General features: G+C 42.0%; 1 protein-coding gene across 8 annotated transcripts in view; it reads left to right on the top strand.

The window, feature by feature from the left end:
- Nucleotides 1-22,833, top strand: part of CHD9 (chromodomain helicase DNA binding protein 9) — a 208,292-nt gene that overhangs the window by 93,951 nt on the left and 91,508 nt on the right. For 5 of the 8 annotated variants that reach the window (XM_029075871.2, XM_016226833.3, XM_016226832.3 and 2 more), the window contains one exon: nt 14,181-14,518. In XM_029075871.2, the coding sequence (XP_028931704.1) occupies nt 14,181-14,518 (338 nt within the window). Of the gene's footprint in view, nt 1-12,647; nt 12,942-13,191; nt 13,324-14,180; nt 14,519-22,833 lie in introns of those variants that run through there. The other 3 variants (XM_029075877.1, XM_029075872.1, XM_029075874.2) reach the window with 2 other exon arrangements.

The raw sequence follows: 22,833 nt of genomic DNA, 5'->3' as shown, positions 1-22,833 counted from the left end.
GACTGTAGTGAGAAACATTAAAAGGATGAGAGTTATTCTGAAACAAGTAGCCAGCACTTAATGAAGCACAACAAATGTGCAGTTTATAAAGTGCATTACAATGAGATTTAGGTACATTCTAAGGAGTGTCTGTTTATTCAGCTTGTTCCAAAATAGCAATTGTTTTAATTCAAGGCGGTGAGAAAATAGCAGGAATTTGCATTTCAAATTTGAAAAAATAGCCAGTCACCTGTTAAGGAATAGAATTTATCCTGCCAATTAAAAATCTGAAACTACTGATCATAAATTGTTAGACCATTTTCATTGATAACAGGTCTTAAAGCCTACCCAAAATGTTGACAATGGAAGTTTGCCATCATTCAGTGAACCCAATTTTAAGACCACATAATTTTCCAAGAAAACTTTTTTTTAACACAAAGGTGAATCATGTGTGTATTTGTATGTTGTCATATGAGTTCATTTTGAAGAGAGGGAATTTTCTTTCATATTTAAGAGCATTTCCCAGGTGCTTTTGAACACCTCTTTTTCTGTTTCGCTTTGTAAGTTGGATAGCAAGTTTGTTTATTCTTTGCACTCTTTCTACATGGAAATACTATGCATGTGTTGCCTATTTATTCTCCCTATATAAAACACAATTTGGTGTGCATGCATTTGAATATTAGCACATTGAAATAAAATTCAATAAAGCAAGTTTTCAGCATATGCACTTCAGTTTTGTCTGTCTTAGAATGCCAGCTCCCAGAGGACTGGCCAAGGGTCACTTTCTAGTGTATAAACAATGCCCTATGTACCAGGGTTGTGGATAGATAATTTCAAATGATGGTGATAGAGAATAATCAGTCATATTTATTGAGTGCTTACTGTGTACAGAACACTGTACTAAGCGCTTGGGGGAGTACAATACAATAGAGTGGGTAGATGCGTTTCCTGCCCACAACGGAAAAGTAGTGTGGCCTCGGAAAGAGCACATCTTGGGAGTCAGGTGCCCTGGGTTCTAATGCTGGCTCTGCCATATGACTTCTGGGTGACCTTGGACAAGTCATTTCATTTCTCTGTTCCTCAGTAGCCTCCTCTGTAAAATGGGGATTGAAGCTGCGAGCCCCATGTGGGACATGGACTGTCCAACTTGATGATCTTGTATCTACCCCAGTGCTTAGTACAGTGCTTGACACAAGGTAAGTGTTTAACAAATGCTGTAACAAATACTGTAAAAAAAAGTCTGAGCTTAGAGTTTGGAAGGGGCTTTAGTTTGGAACTGTAGAAATGGCCCTTACCTTTTCCGTTCTCGTAACCAGTAAAAGTCTCTTCTCCCTAACTACAGGATCAATCCAAAGGCTTTTTCTTTCTCATCCATTCTTCCCTCAATCAAAAAACAAATGTCAGCTCCCTGCTTTGGGTGGGTACTTCCACATCAGAGCAGCCCATCCTTAATTCACTCATCCATTCATTCAGTCGGATTTATTGAGCGCTTACTGCTGGCAAAGCACTGTTCCGAGCACTTGGGAGAGTACAATATAACAATCAACGGACACATTCCCTGCCCACAGCAAGCTTACAGCCTAGAGGGGGAGATAGACATTAATATAGATAAATAACTAAACTTCAGATTGCCGCAGTTGGCACAGGAGAAGAAAGTTTGCCCCCTCCGGGATTCCATAAGACTTCTAACATCAACCTCCGCCTGGGCTCTGCCTCGCCATCACTGCCATGGGTTCTCCTTCATTCTCAGCTGTCCATCGTGCCCTTGTTGGGCTGGCAGGGGCACCGCAGGACACCTGGGTTCTTGAAGCAGCAGCAGAGGAGCTAGGAGAATGATCCAAAATAAGCTAGAGGTCCCAGGACCAATGCCCTCACCCCCCATTACTTCCCTTTAGTGTTTTTCACCCTCCCCCTTTTTTGACAAGGCCCATCAGCATTAGCAAATTGCTGATACTTGCACTAGCTGGTAATTCAAAAAAAAATTCAGAGTTTGGAATGCTGAGCTCCAATATGATCAAGATTGAAAGATTTTGGCCAAAAAAAGTTCAGACCAAGCGCCCCCCCAACCCACCCACCCAAATCCAACCTGAGCCAGCTTTCTGCATTGTTATCTTTTTTTCTGAATTCCCTTAGAACCACTTTCAGAGCATGATTCTCCTCTGTAATAGAGTCAACCTTCTGAGTTATTGGTGTGTTCGGATCGGAGCAGGATAGGGTTTATTTATGCTGCTTAAATGTGCCACTTGGAAGTGATAGCTCACACAGAACTCCTTACCACAGATGCGGTATGAAATGCTGATTCTGTGCAGTTCGAACCTCATTTTATTTCAGTTTTGCACCATCCTGCCAGTTGTTAGTAGTCCCATTTCGGGGATCCCTGATTCTCGAACTCACTTTTTTTTTCTTTTTTGGGTATCTGTTAAGCACTTACTATGTGCCGGGCACTGTACTACGCACTGAGCTAGATCCAAGAAAATTGGGTTGAGGAAGGTCCCTGTCTCTTGTGGGGCTCACAGTCTTAATCCTCATTTGTAAAATGAGGAAACCGAGGTCCAGTGAAGTGACTTGCCCAAGGTCACACAGCAGACAGGTGGCAGAGCCGAGATTAGAACAAAGGTCCTCTGACTCCCAGGCCCCTGCTCTTTCCACTAGGCCACACTGCTGCTCACGAACTAATAATTGATATTCAGAAACCATTTTGAATGTTTCTTTTTAAGGTTATTATTGAATGTTTTGTCAATAAAGTGGGAACGATTCAGGAGGCCGCAGATAGACGTCTACAGCATAAACTTCCTGAATGCCAGCAATTTATATTTTTTCCAAGTCATTGTTTTGCCTCCACTGCTTTATTGTAGTTAGATCTTGGTGGTGGTAAAAATTAGGTGTGTCCTCAGAGAATAATCATTGGACCAAGAGTGATCCTTATCTCCCTTTGGAACTGTAAAGTTTTAGGGAATAAGGCAGGCTATTTCTCCTCCAAATGGCTCTGCTGCTGGTGTCATGACTTCTGAAAATCACTAAGTGGAAGCATTGGCCTTTTGGCTAGCTAGTCTTTATAATTTTAGGGTTTCACAATCTTCTGAAGCCCTTTTTGTTATAGAGGGTAATTTTGTGCTGCAGTTGGGTGCTGGAATTTTCTCACTGGGGAGAGGAATCAAAAGTAAAGAAAGAAAAAGGTGAATTGCATGGCCTAATGACAAAACCACAGGCCTGGAAGTCAAGACCTGGGTTCTAATCCTAGTCCTGCCATATGTCTGCTGTGTAACCTTGGGTAAGTCACTTCACTTCTCTTTGCCTCAGTTACCTCATCTGTAAAATGAGGATTAACTCCTACTCCCTCCTACTTAGGCCGTGGGCCACATGTGGGACAGGGACTGTGTCCAACCTAATTAACTTGTATCTACCCCAGTGTTTTGAACAATGCTTGGCACATAATAAGTTCTTAATAAGTACCATTAGTATTATTACTATTATCATTTCTACCAAGGCTGTACTCTTGTTATGTATCCATGCAAGTACTGTAATGGGAAATTATCCTTCCGTGTACAGATAAGCACACTAGCTTTCTGACTGACCCTGGGCAAGTCACTTAAGCTCTTTAGGCCTCAGTTTCCTCTTCTGTAAACAGGGCATAAAACACCAGCTCTCCCTACATTAAATTTTGAGATTGTCACTGCCCCCCATCTGATAATTCTGTATTTACTCTACATAAGCACAATGTTTAACACACAGTATGAACTCCATCCCATTATTAGTCTATAACTTTTATTCCTTAGGATCTTTACCAGAGACGTGTAATTAGCCTTCGTGAATATTCATTACGATAGCTCTGTTTTTGTCTAGAGAAGAAAAGCATACTCAGACTTGGCACGGTTCCTGTTATTGTTGGGGTTGGGCAAGGTATGTGTCTGTTTTTTTAAAAGTAGTTGATGTGTTTGGAGACAGGGGACGAAGGAAAGGGAGAGGAGAAGTGGAAAATGGGATGATTTGTTGAGATAATTCAAATTTCAAAATTTCATCCCTGAGACATTTTGCTGTACTTTTTACTAAGGGAAAATTCTTAGGCTATTTTGGGCAGAAGATTGCCAGTTTCAATCAGCCACAACTGCCATGCTCCATTTTTCTGTTTTCACCCACTGTATCAGTAAGTCTCATAATAATAATAATAACTAGGACTTCTATTTTCTGTACAAGATCACCAGACCTCCCACTACTATTTTTTTAATTAAGGAAGGGGAGAGGTGGCAAAATGCAGAATAGAGGCTCAAACTACTGAGTAGCAAAGCAGGAGGTCATATCATGAAAATAGGATAATCTAAGTGAAGAAGGAGGTGCTTTGAAGGCCACTTTGCACCTGACACAACTAAACTGATGCTCAGCTCCAGGTCTCAACCAGGCATAGACTGAGAAGTCACTGGTTCTGATAGCATTTCTAAATTAAAAACAAAAAACCAGCAGAAACAAAACAAAAAGAACCCCCAAACAACAACTAGTTGATCCCATGCCTTCTCCTTCGAATGGAAAGAACTAATTTCGTTCTTGCTAGGGTGGACTTTTGTTTCATTTTTGCTTAATGTGACTAAGTTTTTTTGGGGGGAGGCCACACATTGATTTCCAAGGCCATAAGTGCTAAGTGTTCACCTAAATCCCCTTACCCTCTCTTGTTTTACATATGAACTAAATAACACTAACAACTAAAGGTCGCCATTCCCTGGATCATTTCTTTAAACAGTAATTACCCTGGGAGTCATATTTTTTAAAGAACCTCACGTTAGAGGAAAACTCACGTATTGCCTTCACCTTGATCGATGTCACGTGCAAGGGCGCAAATGCTTCTTCTGACATCTATCCAGGAAGAGAGTAGTAGAGCTAGTATTTAAGTGTTAACCATGTGTAGAACACTGTATTAAGCGCTGGGAGAAAGTACACCGGCGGGAATGAGATCACGGGACTCCCGGTCGAAAAGTGACACGTATCAGGCGAACGTCCTGTCGCCCCTCAACAGCATCCTATCCAAAACACAGAGCGAAGTTCCGTATTATAGCCCAACTGGCTGGATCTGAGTTTCTAATTTGGCCAGTTGAATTCTGCTGCCTCCCTTAATCCAAGGCAGTTTTTGCTCAGACTGCGGGGGCTGCTGGAGAAGATCCAAAGGGGTCTCAGAGCCAAGAGCCGAGACAGCTGTTTGATGCTAGCAGTTCTTAGAAAGGAAGAGAACTCCCGACACTTATCTTTTACTAACCAAAGTAACTGCTCCGTGCTCCTTCATCATCAGTGGTAGTTCTTGAGCGCTTACTGTGTACTAAGTACTAAGCTCCCTCTAGACTGGAAACTCATCATAGGCAGGGAACATGGCGGCTACTCTCCCAAGCGCTGAAAACAGTGCTCTGCACATAGTAAATGCTTAATAAATACCACTGACCGATTGATTAAGTGCTTGGGAGAGTGCAACAGATTTGGTAGACCTATTTCCTACCCACCCAGAGCTCCTTCCTTTATTATTGTGAGTGAATGCTGACATTTATTGAGACGTCTCGGGGCACGTATCACCATCGCTTTTAAACTCATTGTCATCTCAGGTTGACACACTTCTGCTCCTCCCAAACTCACTTTCTGATTGTACCTCTCTCGCTGCTACCCCTCACCCCTCATTCATGGCGTGCCTATCTTCAGCACACGCGAGCACACGGATAATTTTCTTTGTATTTTAATTTGCCCGTTTAACTATTTATTCATTTCATCCTGATGTGTTTATTCTACGATCTGTCATATCCTTTCCTCTCCATCCAGTACTACAATCACTCATCCTATCCCACCTGGATGACTGCATCAGCCTCCTTGCTGACCTCCCAGACTCCTGCTTCTCCCCGCTCTCCCCGCTCCAGTCCATATTTCACTCTGCTGCCTGGATCATTATTCTACAAAAACGTTCAGGGCATGTGACCCCGATCCTCAAAAAAACTCTAGTGGTTGCCCATCCGTCTCCACATCAAACAAAAACTTCCCACCTTTGGCTTTAAAGCCCTCCATCGTCTTGCCCCCTTCTACGTCATCTCACTGTTCTCCTGCAACGACCTGGCTCACACACTTAGCTCCTCTCATGCTAACCTTTTCACTGTGCCTCGATCTCGCCTGTCTCGCCGCCGTCCTCTTGCCCATGTTCTGCCTCTGGCCTGGAACGGCCTCCCTCCTCAAATCTGACAGACTATTACTTTCCCCCCTTTCAAAGCCTTATTGAAGGCACATCTCCTCCAGGAGGCCTTCTCTGAAAAAGCCACCGAATTCCTCTTCTCCCACTCCCTTCTGCATTGCCCCGACTTGAACACTTACTGTGTGCAGAGTGTTGTAGTAAGGGCTTGGGAGAGTACAATATAACCATATAACAGATACATTTCCTTCCCACAACAGGCTTACAGTCTAGAGGGGGAGACAGACATTACTCCTGAGGAAGATGGTTAAGTTACGGTCTCCCGGAATCGCAGTGGAGTGTAGACAGCGACCCAGCACAACCCGGAAAGTGTAGTCCTTTGTTTTTCCCCACTCCCAGCCCCACAGGACTTATGTACATATCTGTGATGTACTTATTTGTATTAATGTCTGTCTCTCCCTCTAGACCATAAGATCGCTGTGGGCAGGGAATGTGTCTATTGTTGTATTCTCCCAAGCACTTAGTACAGTGCTGTGTACACAGTAAGCGCTCAATAAATGTGATTGAATGAATGAATGAGTACCCTTATTTTTCCTGCCCGACTCCCACTGAATGTAAATAAAGTTTGTCTGTCTCCCATCAGATTATTTCCTGCTTTCATTAAAGTTCTTTTGTTTCTTGTTTGGGCTTCTGTAGACAAAAGGAATAATTCTTTGGCTTTCTCTTTGTAAAATTCTTAATGTTCTTGAAGCTTCTTTAGCCATCTCGTCCCAGGACAAAACAGCCCCGATTCTTATAACCTTTTTTCAGAGGACTTATGACCCATTTCTTTGGTCTTCTGGACATTGTTCTCTGGATCCTCTCCAGCTTCTCATTTTTTAAAAAGTGTGATGGCCAAAACGGGACATAATATCAAAATAAGAATCCGACCAATGTATGGTGGAAATCGTGCCTTATTCCTGAAGGAGAGAGCCGTGACGCTATTAAGTAATGGCTCTACATTGCTGACATTCAGATTTTGCTTAACTCTGCCTAGCTGAGCTTTCCCTGAGCTGTATTTGTGTTTTGTTTTGTTTTAATACCTCAGTGTACTACCTAACACTTGTCCTGTATTAGGTTACATCCATTTTCATTAGACCATTTTTCTTATTTGGGATTTGGGAAGCGGCATTGCCTAGTGGAAAGAACATGGGCCTAGGAGCCAGAGGGCCTGGTTTCTAATCCTGGCTCCATTATTTCCCTGCTGCGTGACCTTGGGCAAATCACTCACTTCTCTGGGCCTCAGTTTCCTTATCTGTAAAGTGGGAATTCAGTTCCTGTTGTCCTTCCTACTGGTGAGTCCCATGAGGGAAGGGACCCTCTCCAACCCGAATATCTTGTGTCCACCCAGCTCTTAGTAAAGTGCTTGGCACATTTTACCAGTGCCACAGTTTTCGATCATCAGTTGGAAATCTTCCAAGTTCTTCCAGTTTGGATCCCCATCCAATCTGGTATCATTTGCAAATTTGGCAAGCATGTTGTAGTTTCCCGCATCCAGGTCATTAGTAATGATATAGAACTAGCCCCAGCACCAATCCCTGAATGTCTTTACTCAAAACTTCTGCCCAAGTTCATTCATTGATTCATTCATTCATTCAATAGTATTTATTGAGCGCTTACTATGTGCAGAGCACTGTACTAAGCGCTTGGAATGAACAAGTCGGCAACAGATAGAGACAGACCCTGCCGTTTGACGGGCTTACAGTCTAATCGGGGGAGACGGACAGATGAGAACAATTTGACAACGAGCCATTCGAAACTACTTTGGAATGTGATTTCTCCTAACTAGCGTGACCAAAAGTTGCTAAGATCTTAACTATCATTTTTAAAATTTGCTAATGCTGAAAAACCGAGTAGAAATCCGTGAGAAACATTCATGGGATTTTAAAACGCACAGCACCTTTTTAAAATTTGCTAATGAAAACTGGTAGGCATTTGTGAAACATTCATGGCATTTGAAAGTATTTTTGGTCTCTACCCTTGTTATCTGTTGCTATCAATCTGTCTCTCTGCCTCTGTGTCTCTCTGAGGTTGCATGAAATGCTCTGGGGGGAGTGTGTGGCCACAGTGGTTGCATTTGAGGAACAATGGTTAGGTCAGTACTTTAGCGTGTTAATGGGAATATGTCACGTGGCCTGGAATCGAAAGTCTTCCCAAACTTACATAGCTCACCTCTTTGCTTCCCTTTGCCTATCTGGTCTTTTGCCTGTAGTAGAAGAAAATCACAAAACCAATAGTGCTTGCTTTGTATTATTATTTTTTTTTAGAATTATTTTAATGGTATTTGTTAAGTGTTTACTATGTGCCAGTCACTGGACTAAGCGCTGGAGTAGATACAAGTTAATCTGGTTAGATGCAGTCCATGTCCCACATGGGGCTCACAGGCTTAATCCCCATTTTACCGATGAGCTACCTGAGGCATAGAGAACTGAAGTGACTGTCCCAAGGTCACACAGTAGGTCAGTGGTGGACCTGGGATTAGAACCCAGGTCTTTCTTACTCCCAGTCCTGTGCCTTATCCACTAGGCCAGGCTGCCCCTTAAACGGTTACAAATTGATGTGTGGCGTTGTAATATTTACCCAGGTACTGATATTTAGTGGTCTATGATAAGTCAGACTTTTTTTTCTTTTTGTCATGGGAGTTATGACTTTTAGCTTTTCTCAGTTTCAGAGACTTTTCTTGTCCTTGAAAGATTCTCAAAAATAATGGTTGTTTGGCTCTACAGTACTATCCCATGACCACTTGTCGGTCCTCAGGGGCCTGTTATGAGACTCATCCGAAATGCATCCAGTCTTTAAAGAGTGTTTTTCAACTACTCCTTTCCATATTTTGGTTTTGTTTTATAATCCTCCATTGCGGATAGGCTTTTTGTGCTTACTCTGTGCCAGGCTCTGTACCAAGTGCTGGGGTAGATGCAAGCTCATCGCGTTGAACTCAGACCGTGTCCCACTTGGGCCTTCCAGTCTTAATCCCCATTTTACAGATGAGGTAACTGAGTCACAATGAAATGAATTACCCAAGGTCACCCAACAGACAAATGGCAGAGTTAGGATTAGAACCCAGGTCCTTCTGAATCCCTGTCTGTGCTCTGTCCACTAGGTCACACCAGTTCTCCTTTTTAAATGGAGAAATAAGGGAAAAGGGATACACTGAAAGATTCGATTATCACCTTTCCTATTCTGTCTACTGAAGTGGAATGACCTGACCCTCTTTTTTTGCCAAATATAAACACATTATAAAATGACATTGTATGTCAAGCTAGAAGCAGCATGGACTAGTAGGAAGAGCACGAGCCTAGGAATCAGAGGACCTGGGTTCTAGGCCCCTCTCTACCACTCACTTGCTGGGTGACCTTCAGCAACTCGCTTAACTTGTCTGCGTCTCCGTTTCCTCATCTATAAAATGGGGGTTGAAGGCCTGTTCTCCTTCTCCTCCAAACTCTGAGATCCACATGGACGGAGTATCTGTCATGATTAACTTGTATTTATCCCAGCCTTTAATACAGGGCTTAATGCATCGAAAGTGCTTAACCGATAATATAAAATAGCAATCTCCTTTCCTGCTTTGGTGTTTGTAATCCTTTTCTTACATAATTGAACTACTTTTATACACTTCTTTTCTGGAAATGTGGGCCAGTTTTCACTTTTTTTGAAGCTTGCTCAGGTTTTGGTTTTTTATTTTTTTTTTAGTTGCCTATAACATTCCTGTAGTGCTCTGGATTTAGGTAGTCTGGTTACCCAGTTACCCTTTGTGTCTTTTCTACACATTGTTACAGTTTGGGCCTGAGCCTGCAAAACTGTAAGAGTCAGCCTTCTTGGACTCACATCTCAGGTTTTCTTAGCATTAAATCCTTCCTTCACGTACCCTGAGCAGGCTAAAATTTGCTTTCCCAGTTCATTTTTTTAATCACGATCATTTGCCTTGTATCTTTAAAGACAAACATTCTCGGGTAAATTTTTAGTGTTAATTTAGGAAAATTTCTCTGAGATAGTGAGTTACTAGTGAAATTAGGCAGGTATTGTGTAGGTAAAACAAATTTTCAACAGATCGTACTCCAAAGATTTTCATAACCAAATTCCCTGCACACATACGTACTACTGTATATGTCCATTAAGATGTTTTTATTCTTCATTTACCTGCAGAGAGCTGCAACAGAGTTGGTTAATTTTGGACGCCCGTCTCTACTGGCTCCTAATTTTAAGGCCCCGCATCAGGTCCCTTCCCAAAGCTGCCCCAAATCCTTTGGGCCTTTTTAGCTGTTAGACCCAAAATGAATGACTAATTTAGGGGTGTGAATCTTTAGTGTATCCTTCTTTCTTCCGGTTCTTTTTCTTCCCCTCAGTTTGAGGACAGAGCAGAGTCAGGAGCTGTTGAGTTGTACTGCTGGGTTGACAGTTGACTATGTTTTGGCCAAGAAATGGACTTACCTCTAGTGGCCATTTTGTCTTGCAGGAGATAGAATAGCGATGCCCTCCTCGCATCCCAGGGATGTTTTAAGGAAGCCATTCAATAATAAAGAATCTAAGATCCTTTCAAAAGATCCCCCCCTTCGTAGATGACTTTTGCTTCATTTAACCCCTCGCTTTCGCCCTAAATTGGGCTCTGTCTGCCAGGCAATTAACCCGGGAAGCTTGGAAACACTTTAGGTCCTCTGCCAATGTGTTATTGCCGTCTCGTCTGTCCCATTTATCCTGCTGCTTGGCTGTTAGGTAAACCCAGAGGCTCACTGATTGCCACTTGCCTAGGCTTTGCCTGGGAAATCATTGCAGGATGAATCGGGCAGCAGGATGTCAATATTGTTCAGTGATAGGGCGCATAAATCTCTGGAGGTGTCAGGACCCGGGAACTCTCTGCCAAGGGGAACGCAGATCTGACCGTTCAAACGCCCTGTCTGGCTGACTCAGGGTCACTAGTGGGAACTAGTTAATCAACGTGGCCTAGTGGATGGAGAACGGGCCTGGGAGTCAGAAGGACCCGGGATCTAGTCCCACCTCCACCAAATGTCTGCTGGGTGGCCTTAGGCAAGTCACTTCACTTCCCTTGCCTTCGTTACCTCATCTGTAAAATGGGGATTAAGATCGTGAGCCCCCTGTGGGACATGAGCTGTGCCCAACCTGTTTAGCTTGTGTCGGCCCCAGCGCTTCGTACGGTGCCTGGCAAATGCCATAAAAAAAAAGAAAAGTCACCCTGCCCACGTAGAAGATCTCAGAGACAGGGATTCCCATCCACAGTTCCTATTCATTAGGCCCTATGGATACTGAATATCCTCTGGGTTATTAAAGGGCTAAATCATTTTGCTAAAACTAAACACAGCAGATTATACTTTTCCTTTTTCCAGCCCTTCAAAAGCATCATGCAAGGAAAGAAATCTTTCTTCAGTTTGAGGTGGGAACTGAGGCCGAAGGGGCCTGGTGATTAGCCACGATCAAACGAAGAATCGATACTTTGGTTTTTATTGCGCACCTACTAGTCTCTGAGCTAAGTACTGGAGGAGATTCAAGAGAATGAGCTCGGACTCAGTCCCTATCCCAAACAGAACCTACTTTGTTTTTAGGCTGTCTTAAGGATATTCATATAATTTCTAGCACTGTTTTGCTTATTCATATTTTAATGAATAGCAGGTTTTCTAAATTTATTTTTACTATACCTTTAAATACTTTTGAAGAAATAAGGTTCAATTTTTGAATGGACTCCCGTTGGGAGGTAGTGTGGGGGAGAGGTAGTTTAGTGGGAGGATTTATTTGTACATTTTTCAGGGTTTTTTCTTTTTTAATGAAAGGTGAACTTGTTAACAGTCCGAAGATTGTGTCACAAGCTTTTATTCATACAGTATTTCACTTTATGAAGAAAATCACGAAGTGTTGGTTGGGAGTCTGTCATTGACTCGGCTCCCTATTGCATGAAGGATAGTGAGCCAAAACTAAATCAGTTCTGTGTTTTTGAATTTTTTGGCAAACGGATTTTCGAGCATAGCCGTATTTCCTATGCAAATGAATAACCTGTTCTAGGAAACCTATTTTTCTCCGGATTACTTCAGAGGGACCGCATCTGACCATTATAGTGACCCATCCTTTAACCCTTTGATTTTCTAAGCAATTTTTTTTTTTTTAAAAAAATGAGCCTTTCATAAAGAGCTGCTGTATTTCTCCCCCTCAGGATATTGCCCGAGGCCTTTGGGTCTTGAAAGCGAAAACACTGCTGAGGATCCATTTTGCATCAAGACAGTAATTCCCTGGATTTTGCAAACGCTCTGTTCTGCTGCAAAAATTGGTAGAGGAAGAGTTAACGGGCGGGCCACATGTAGGGAAGAACGGCGGTGGTCCGTAGGGGGTTAAGTTGCGGAGTCTAATGGAATAATAACTGGTAGCACCATCTGCTGGCCTACTTCCGCAGAAGGAGTCAGTATTTTTAACGACATCTCTAATATTCATGCTGATGCATTTTGATGCTTTGTGCATTCATTTCTTTCTGTGCTTTGTTGGAATCTGGCTATCTGCTTCCAGCTATCGTGGAAACTCAGCCCTCTAAGAGAGGTCGACACGCTCTGTCATACCTGAGTAGGATGTGTACTTGTCAAGGAAGAAATATGTGGCTAAGTCAGAACGTGTATCTGTGGCGGGTTATGCGTATCTTGGTTGCAGCTTGCTAAATAGGCCATTTAGCAATCTTGTCTCAATGCTTTTCTCTTGAGCACTGCCCGGGGTAGTGAAAAAGCGGAGGGCAAGGCTTTGTCTGCCGCCAAAAATGTCTTCAGTGAAGAGGCCAAGAGGAAGGGTAAGTGAGAGCCTGAATGAGTGGGAGGAGGAGGGGTTCTTTGGGCTAAAAGGCTAATGGGATTGAATAACCTTCCTTATTACTGGCTGCTGCTGCTGCTGCTGCTGCTGCTGCGGGAGTCGAACTGCATCGCCATCTTGAGCTTGTTGCTGTTTTCTCGGGTCTTGGTTATTTGTTATAGCCTGTAGGCCTTAAGGTGGCATTTTCGCGGGCGAGCTGAAACCGTGCCTCCTCTCCCATCGCTTGCAAGCCCCGCTGGGAAGCCTTTGATGAGGCACGTATAGAAAATGTACCCAGTGAAGCGCACTGGATCTGGCCTCAAAATGTGTTGGGAAATTCCTGGTGTTTTTGCTCTGTGCCGTAGTCAAAGGCATGTTTACGGGTGAGAACATAGCAAAACTGTGATCGGCTCAGTTGTGTGTGCGTGTGCGTTTGTGTGTGTGATTGAAGAGGAAATTCTTGTCATTCCTATTAACAAATGTTGGACCTGCCTTTTTGACGTTTTGAAATTCTTTATTTCAATGCAGAAGTCCAAGTATTGCACTTTCTTTCTCTTCTGAATTGTTTGAGCGAGGGAATTACAATGCCCAAGGAACAAAAAAATGTGAAGATTAACTCTTTCAAGTAAAGGCAGAAACTTTATTTCATTTTTAAAAAAGGGAAATACGCACAGGCTGTTTACTGATGCCAACTGTGAATTAAAAAAAAAACAAAAAAGAACAATGTCGTTCACTTGATTTCACAGAGACCCAATTTTTTTTGGCGGTGAAATACAGGGTTGGATTTTACAAATTGTTTGATGATTAAATTGTATCGATGCGAGCTGAACTAAATTGAAACTGCCACTATTTTTAGGTCTGACGATGCTTTACTTTTAATAGTTCTCTAGACTGCTTGAATAGGAAGAGAAAGACAAGTTGTGTTTAAAATGCAAGAAAAGAAAAAAAATTAAAAACCGAAGTGACTGTAAGAGGTGGCAGAGAATGCTACCGGGATGTTGGTGAATTTGTTTCTTCTAGTCTCTTTTGAAAGTAGAATCCGCATAAAAACAACAATGAATCTGTTTTTCGACCAGTCTTTTGGTTTAACAGACTATTTACTGTTGGTTTACTGCAGTTTCATCTGGGCTTCTATTGTTTGACGTTTTATGTAATCATGATGGAATAAATTTAAATATTTATTCAAACTGTTTTAAGTGGACTCTGGCATCTTCCATAAAAGATATTTTCGTTCTTTCAGCCTCCCTCGTCCAAGAAGACCGATGGTTCTGGAGTATTTACTAAGTTGCCGAATACCCAGGTGAGGGCCATGTCAGAGAAGAAACAGAAAAAAAAGGTGGAATCCGAAAGCAAGCAAGAAAAGGCCAATCGAATAATATCAGAGGCAATCGCGAAAGCCAAGGAGAGAGGGGAGCGAAACATTCCACGGGTAATGAGCCCCGAAAACTTCCCCAGCGTGTCCACTGAAGGAAAAGAGGAAAAGAAAGGTAGAAGGATGAAATCCAAGCCAAAGGACAAGGAAGGCAAGAAAACAAAAACGGTTTCTTCATCTAAATTAAAAGATAAGACGAAAATCGGGTGAGTTCATTCATACTTCAAGTTAACTTTTATTGTAAACTCCTCGTTTTAAATATATCTGACTGAACTGGAATCGGTTAAAGATCGTCGCAAAGATGTTTGCTCTGTCACCTACCTTTAAAGATTTTGACCATTTTTTCCTCCATTTCAGGAGTAATACATCTGGTTTTAACTTATAGATCCTTAGGCGTAGAGTATTCAAAAAAAAAAAAAAAAGGACTGGATATATGGCAGTATTGTCCTCGAATCCAGGTCGATGAATTAAAGGGTATTTCACATTCCTTTCAGCCCTATAGTTAGAGCTAATGAGCGGGATAAACATAGATGATATATATGAGAAACATTAATATTGAAGTGGCCTAGAATATTGCAGAATTTAGGAGTTGCTAAACTGACTTCCCTTGTAGAACAGCCACTGAAGTCTCTGTTTAGATCTCTTCAGCCCAGAGTCATATATGAGCCTCACTGGGCACTTTAGGACTTGGGGAAAAGACAGTACTTTACTAATGGAGCTTTAGCGCGTTGACCACAGACAGCAGTCTTCCACATTCATCTCTCTGACGCTGCCGTATTTACTTCCCAACCTACCAAGCCAGGCGGAAGAAGCTTGAGGTGCCTTCCTCGGGGCTTAAACAGAGCCACTGTGGAGCTCTCAGTCAAACAATCAATCAGTCCAGCAAATAGTTGTATTTATTGAACGCTTACTGTGTTCAGAAGACTGTACTGAATGCTTGGGAGAGTACAATATAGCATATGACAGAGATGGTGGACACATCCCCTGCCCACACCGATCTCGCAAGGGAAAAGTTACGTGGAGTTTGGTGCCAAAAGGCTTCCTGACTTCTCTTGGTGCTGGGTTTTCTGTGCAGAGACTGCCTATCAGCGGGATGCTTCTTGAAGCGACCTGCAATTAGAGTGAATCTTTCGGGAGAAGTTTTACTCATTCAGTAGGAGGTTTAAAAATGCCGCAACCTAAAGATCTGGTTTCAGGAACATTGTAACTATGGCGGCTGATCGACGAATTATAGTTTTTATTGCATTTCACGTTGAAATAAAATATCATTCTATCTGTCAGAAGAAGATATCGGGATTTTAAAGATGTTGATTTGTTATGTAAATAATCGAAGCTCAGCTCGGGTATATTTAGCCTGTCAGTTTTCATTTCAGTACGTTCCATAGAAACACGTTAAAAAACACAACTAAAAAAACCAACAACCCAGGAGGTTTATATGTGATTCAAAGTCAAACCGAGTCATCTGCAGTATAAAAATTTTCCAGCAATCAGCCAGTCAAATCGTACCTGTTCTCGTCTGATCACGGGAGCTAAGCGGGAGTGGGTGGGAGACAGTCTAAGAATTCCGTGTGGGCTTTTGGTCTCCGCCTTGGGTTCAGTTCCAATTCTCCCCTTGGTCGGCCGACGTGGACCCAACCGTGCGTACCCTTCTCGGTATGTTACAACCTGCCTTCCGACCTGCCCGTGGCATCCCGTGCCCCAGTGGGATCCTGATTGGCAGGGGTGGAAAAATGTGATCAGGCCATCCAAGCTAGTAGCACCGTTATCGATTATTGCGCACTGGTTCTCCGGGCGTCTCGGAACCGAGGCTCATCCGTCGGACCCGACAGGAGACTTCGTCGATATTTATTGAGTACTTTTAGTGTACAGGGCATTGCGCTAAGTGCTTGGGTCTTGTAATGGCGCATCTATCTCCAGTCTATACTTCACATTACTGCTCCAGGCACTTTTCTTGTTCTGCACCCCCCACCCTATTTTCCAGTTAGTCATATTTATGGAGGGCTTACCATGTGCTGAACACTATACTAAGCACTTGGGAGAGTACACCATGATAGCCTAACAGGCACATTCCCTGCCCATGACGAGCCAAAAGCCCCCAATGATACCCATTCAACTGTGCCTCAAGCGGAAATGCCCGGCTATTTAAAGCACTCTGTTACTTCCGCCTATCTGGAGTGTATTTAATTGCCTGGATCCCCTGCTAGATTGTAAACTCTTTGAGGGTAGGATCGTGTATAGAACTTCTCTTGCATTCCACCAGGCACTTAGGGCAGCGCCTTGCAAACCGCAGGTATTTAAATCTTATTGACTCATTGGTAGTCCATTAAAGAGAGAAATCATGATCCCTCTTCACAGGGAGCTCGCAATCTTAGCAAAGGGGAAACAGATAATTTACAGCTATGAAGAAAGTCGCTCAAATAGTAGAACGTGTAAATCGGCCTGTACCAAAGAACATCATCTCAGCACGTGGGCGTAAAATGTTATGGGTGGAAAAATGCAGACACGATTCCAAAGGACGATGCCCAAGGAGAAAAGCAAATCAAATCAAGCTTCCTAAAGAGGGTGGAATTTCAGAAAGGCTTCTTAAGGGTCAGGATCTTCTGATTCTCATTAAAATACATTTTCTGAATTATGAAAATACGTTTTCTGAATTATGAATTTTAAATGTGACCACCAGGCTGAATTGTTCTGAACACATTAATTTTGGATGTTGTTTTGAATGCGAATAACAAAGTTAGAAAATTACATTTTCTGCTCCCTCATATGTATTTTGTTGTTTCTGGGCGAGTGTCGTGAGTCCCTGAAGATGATATGTTCTTTTGCTTGAGTAGAAGGCATATCGTTTGTCTTTAGTAAAGTATTTTTGGTTGAAATTACATTTTATTCGGACATCCAAAACTAGAATTGTGCACTTTCTTCAAAGTCACAAGAAGTTAAGGAGTTGGTATGGAAATGAAAGGGAATCAGTGGCGAGAGTTCAGATTGAGCCTGAATTTTATCGGTGGCAATGGAGATTATTTTGAAAGAATTTTCAATTCATTGTAAGGAAAAGGTATCAGAAGCCACAAGACTGTGAACGAAGAGGTAAATGAGTGAAAGGGATGAGTGAAGCTCAGGGCGGGTTTAGCAAGAGAAATGTAAGAGCAACTGTGTTTTAGAAACGTGATCAAAATGCAGCAGATACTGGAGATGGATTGAGGTCTTAACTATGCAGCCTGTTGGTATCGATTGGGTACCGTATCAGTCACATAGACACTACGACGTTAATAATACCGAGGAAGACATTTAGATATTACCCAAAAAACATCTCTGCTAGTCACACACGTGGGCAGGGAAAACTCTATAGAAGTCTCCAGAAAGAAGGAAGAAATAAGCTGTTGTTTTATTTTACCATCTTTGGGTACGTATGGTGACCGAAGAAGAGATACTGTCAAACTTCTGGAGAAGAATACTTAAACTGGAAACAGGTCTACCAAACTGTCGTATTTATTCTCCCAAACACTTAGTACAGTGCTCTGTACACTGTAAGCACTCAATAAATACCTGCGATCGATTGAATTGAGGAAATGACATTAGGTGAGCATGAGTGATTTTGAGTTTCGCCTGGAGATTGTAAGTAACAGGATATATTGATGATTAGTATTTACTGTCTACTCTGTGCAGAGCACAGATTTAGGAAACAACTATATGAACAGAAGGCAGCCAAATTTTGATTATTACTTCTAACGAGCAGCTATGGCATGGGTAAATTACATGGATAATCGAATGATTCCATTTTAGATCATTGTTACAATATTCATCCCACTCCGTTTTTAATCAGAGCCGCCAATAGCAAGCAGCAAGTAGTTTTTAAACAATAAAAGTAGCACGAGTATCTGGACTCTGTCGCTTTGAATTTGGCACTATAAAGATTGAATCCCCAAGTTTTTGTGTTAAAACTAAGTAGGTCAGAAATATTCAGTAGATTACTTTAATGGCAAATGTTTGCGGTATCTTAGGCATTTCTGTACTCAAGGCAAGGGTTTTATGTTTCTATTTATATTTCTGCAGTGACCAGATTGTTGCATTTCCCCCTGCCTTCAGAGGGCTTTGAAGTGTCCCTTGTGACACACGTACACACACAAATTTCTGGAAAGTTTATGGGTGGCTGAAGTGTGGTCTCAGTGATTCGCTGCTCGGACCTTGGCTGGACCCATCTTCATCCCTAGTTCTAACCTCACCAGGCATTACTTGGTGAAATCCAGACCCCATCTGGATTACTTTCTTTGTTCTCCTGTCCCCTCAGTCTTATGAGATTGTCCTTAGACCTGAAGAAGTTGTCATAACAGAAACAAGGTGGTCTTGTGGAAACAGCCCAGGCCTGGGAGTCGGAGGACCTGGGTTCTAATCTCGGTTCTACCACTTCCCTGCTGTAAGACCTGGGCAAGTAACTTAACTTCTCTGGTCCTCGGGTCCCTCATCTGTAAAATGAGGATGAAATACCTGCTCTCCCTCATTCATTCATTCAGTCAAATTGATTGAGCTCTAACTTTGCTAAGAGCACTGTACTTAGTGCCTGAGGGAGTCTAATATAACACCACATTCCCTGCCCACAGCCAGCTTACAGTCTAGAAAAACACAGGTTTACTTCAGGAAAGGCTTCTCTCAAGTGGTACGTTGTGGCAGTAAAATGCAGAACACACTCTTAGGACAGATAATCACTGGAATATTTTTGTCTTTACCTATCATCCTTAGATTGGGAGCCCCATGTAGGACAGGGACTGTGCCTGGCCCAATTATCTTCTTTCTACCCCAGCAGACATCAGTCAGTCAATGAGCACTTACTCTGTGCAGAGCACTGTACTTGGGAGAGTACAATACAATTGTAAGTGCTTAACAAACACTTATTATCACTGTTGTTGTTATTAGTATGTGTGACTTCTGAAAGTTGTGTTATCAGAAATTGAGAGAGCAACACTGAATAGAATTTGAAATTTTAAAATATATTTCCAATTGCTAGGTAATTAGGAATCTATCTTTCAGGCAAGCAGATCTTCTCTGCCAGGAAAATACATAATCCTGAATGAAATATCTTCATTTCAAGCCATAAATATCCTTAGATGAAGCCACTTGACTTCAATTTGTTCATCAGAAAAAGAATGAATGACAGGATAATTCTTTACAACCCACAGAGTAGAGTGAATTAATAATTTACTAATTTAGGCCAGTTAAGTTCTAAAGCGAGCTTCCAAAATGAATTTATTTGCAAGCCACCAATTCGAATTTCATCATGGATATACTAGCAAAATATTAGTAGGTTATGTAAGAGGAAATGGGAACATTGGCTTGACTATTGCGATGTGTTTTGGACCTCTTGTACACAGCTGGATGTTGACATATTCAATTAGGCTTTGCTTTTGTTCTTACTCAGAGCTCACTTTCCTATAGGCTTCTGACTGAAATAGATGGGATGTCATTGGAAAAAGGAAAATAATTCCTCCATGATCAAGAGTATTCTTTTTTGTCTCTTCCCTTTGCCACAATCTGCTAGCTATTTTTCTTTGTATTTCCAAGATACAGGAGGCCCAGTCCAAGCGATGCATTAGGCCGCAAACTAGCAAGTATATTTAGTGTGCAGGATGCTTTTGGATCCGGGATGTGAAATGAAGGGGTGGATTAGATTTTGTCTTTTGGATTATGAGCATGCGCTAAAATGTTAAACTTCAATTTTGTAGAAATTGAGATTTTCCTTTTTACAGACCCCCTAGCCTTTTTTTTTTCCTACTGCATCTCTTCATTTCTTTACCTCCACAGCTTGGTTTAGATGACATATTTTGGGGTTGCCTATAATTCCAGAAACATTTATTTCCTGGAAACTGCTTACCCAGCCATCAGCGTGCACTGGTTAATTTTTCTACCTGCAGGGAAAAGAAAATCAAATGAGAGAACAGGAAGAGTCCATTGTCTTTATGGTTCACGATGAAATATCCTCCCCAGGTTGTCAAATAAAATGATGTGGATTTAAGGACAATAACTGACCTAACCTATTTAGAGGCGGAATATGAGTGAAAAAATAAAGGGACTCTTATGAGTAGTAGTTCAATAAAAAAAAGCTATCTAAAATGAGGAGGAAATTGTTTTCTGTACTTCCAACTCCCTCTTATTAAATCGTATTGCACTAGTCTAGCTATAGTTTGGGTAAATTTTAAGTAGACTAGCAGTTTAAATGTTTTCCTGGATCTCTGCCAATGTTACACATTTTTCAGATTTGAATTAATGTTTCAGATCAAGCAGAATACTTTAGAATGAGTTGCCTTCCACAGACAGATCTGATAAAGCCATTCACTGGCGTCATATTGTGTTCAAAGCACTAAGTTTCACTTCTAAAAACGTGATTCATAGCAGGCAGTAGAAAAGAGCACTTTTTCATGGAGCAGATAACTTCAGTCATTAACATTTTCAGTATTTTGCTGCTCTTCGTTGGGTACTGTTAACGAAACAACGTGTGTCAAAACAGTATAGCTTGACTACTTTGGAGTTCTTAAAACTTTGGAATTTGTGCCCATTAATGTTGATACAAAGTTTCTGGAGACCAGTTCTTTTAGAGATTAATCTGGAAAGCTTTTAAAAGAAAAAAGAACAAAGCCCCGCTAGATTTCCATGTGCCGATAGTGTAATATGATAGTCTTTATCTCTGCGTGTCGGTGAATTTACTGGTAAATATAAAATAGATGGATCGGTCACAAGAGGCAGTTCCTTAGTGATCGTGAAATCAAACCTAAATTAGGGAATGTTGCTCCCATCATAAATTTGCCTTGGGGCCTGAAAACGAATGAATTTGATTTCCCTTTGAGTGCTTACACCATGAAACCCTGACCCACTGCTCACTGGAGGTCCGGGTCTAGTGAGAGCGTTAGATTTTAGCATTCTTAAAGAGAATGAAACTTTCCATCACTGATTTCCTAAGACAGCTCAGCGGGCCCACTTCACTCATCGAACGCCAACTTACTCACTTTACCTCAGTCTCGTCAATCTCACGGCCGGCCCCTCGCCCACATCCTCCCTCTGGACTGGAACTCCCCCCTTCCCTCCCACCTTCATATTGTATCTACCCCAGTGAGTAGAACAGTGCTTGGCACATAGTAAGCACTTAACAAATACCGTAATCATTATTTCGATTACGACAGACCAGCCCTCCCCACTTTCACAGCCTTACTAAAGTCACGTCACCCTCCAGGGGCCTTCCCCGACTAAGCCCTCATTTACTTTTCTCCCTATCAATCGATCAACCGATGGTATTTATTGAGCGTTTTCTGTGTGCAGAGCACTGTACTTAGAGTTTACAGTTCAACAGAGTTGCTAGGCAGGTTCCCTGCCCACCGTGAGCTTATGGTCTAAAGACAGACAGACATGAATATAAATAATCCCCTTTAAGCACTTGATATTCAGTCCCACCACACAAATGTGCCTATCTGTAATTTATCTTAATATCGGTCTCTTCCACTAGACTGTAAGCTCTATGTAGGCAGGGAACGTGCTTATCAACTCTTTTGGATTGTACTCTCCCAAGACCTTAAGTACAGTGCCCTGCACACAGTAAGCACTCAGTAAATTCCATTGATCTGAATTTGGGGCTAGGGCTAGCAAATACTGGAAGTTTTATAGCGGAATCATTTTTCCCCCCAGAAAATAAATTTTTCTGCAAAACATTTTCTGTTGGATGACTTTTCTTTCCCCAAGAAGAGAAATAGGAATCATTACTTTGCCCTCTGTTTCTTTTGCTGCAGAGACTTCAGTCTACTAATCATAGCAAATGGGCTAATTGGAGAAGATACATTGTTTGTCCAATTATTTCAATGAGTGAATCAACAGGGGGCAATTACAGATTGACATGGTGTATAACAGAGCTTGTTATGCAGCATCTACTAATAGCATGTGGGCAGGGTCTAAAAGAGTGCATAAATTAAGATGTGAAAATCAAATATAGGCAAATCAAGTGTAAACACTGCGGTTATTCCATTGCAAGTGTTTATCATTTGGATTAACATACTGAATTCCGACAGTAGCTCCCAATCGTCCTTTACTCTGTGGTACAGTCCCATGTTTTGAATTTTAATCCCGTAAGCCGTTACTCTAAATTTTGGATTCTGTAGTTTCTGAAGCACAGCAAAGACATTCTTTCAGAAGCTTTAAGGAGCTTGTACAAAGCCCTATTCTTATTCAATATTTTCTACACTATTAGAACTGTTTTGTTACATGCTTTCCCCCCTAAAGAGCAACAGCAGCAGGGCGTAGTGGATAGAGGACATGTATGGGAGTCAGAAGGTCGTGCGTTCTAATCCCGGCTCTGCCACTTGTCTGCTGTGTGATCTTGGGCAAATCACTTGACTTCTCTGTGCCTGTTACCTCATCTGTAAAATGGGGATTGAGGCTGTGCACCTCACGTGGGGCAGGGACTCTGTCCAACTCAATTTGCTTGTCTCCACCTCACCACTTAGTACAGTGCCTGGCACATAGTAAGAGCTTAACAAATACCACTGTT

Source organism: Ornithorhynchus anatinus, chromosome 11, assembly GCF_004115215.2.
Source record: "Ornithorhynchus anatinus isolate Pmale09 chromosome 11, mOrnAna1.pri.v4, whole genome shotgun sequence".
Lineage (NCBI taxonomy): Eukaryota > Metazoa > Chordata > Mammalia > Monotremata > Ornithorhynchidae > Ornithorhynchus > Ornithorhynchus anatinus.
This window is presented reverse-complemented; position numbering and strand designations above follow the sequence as displayed.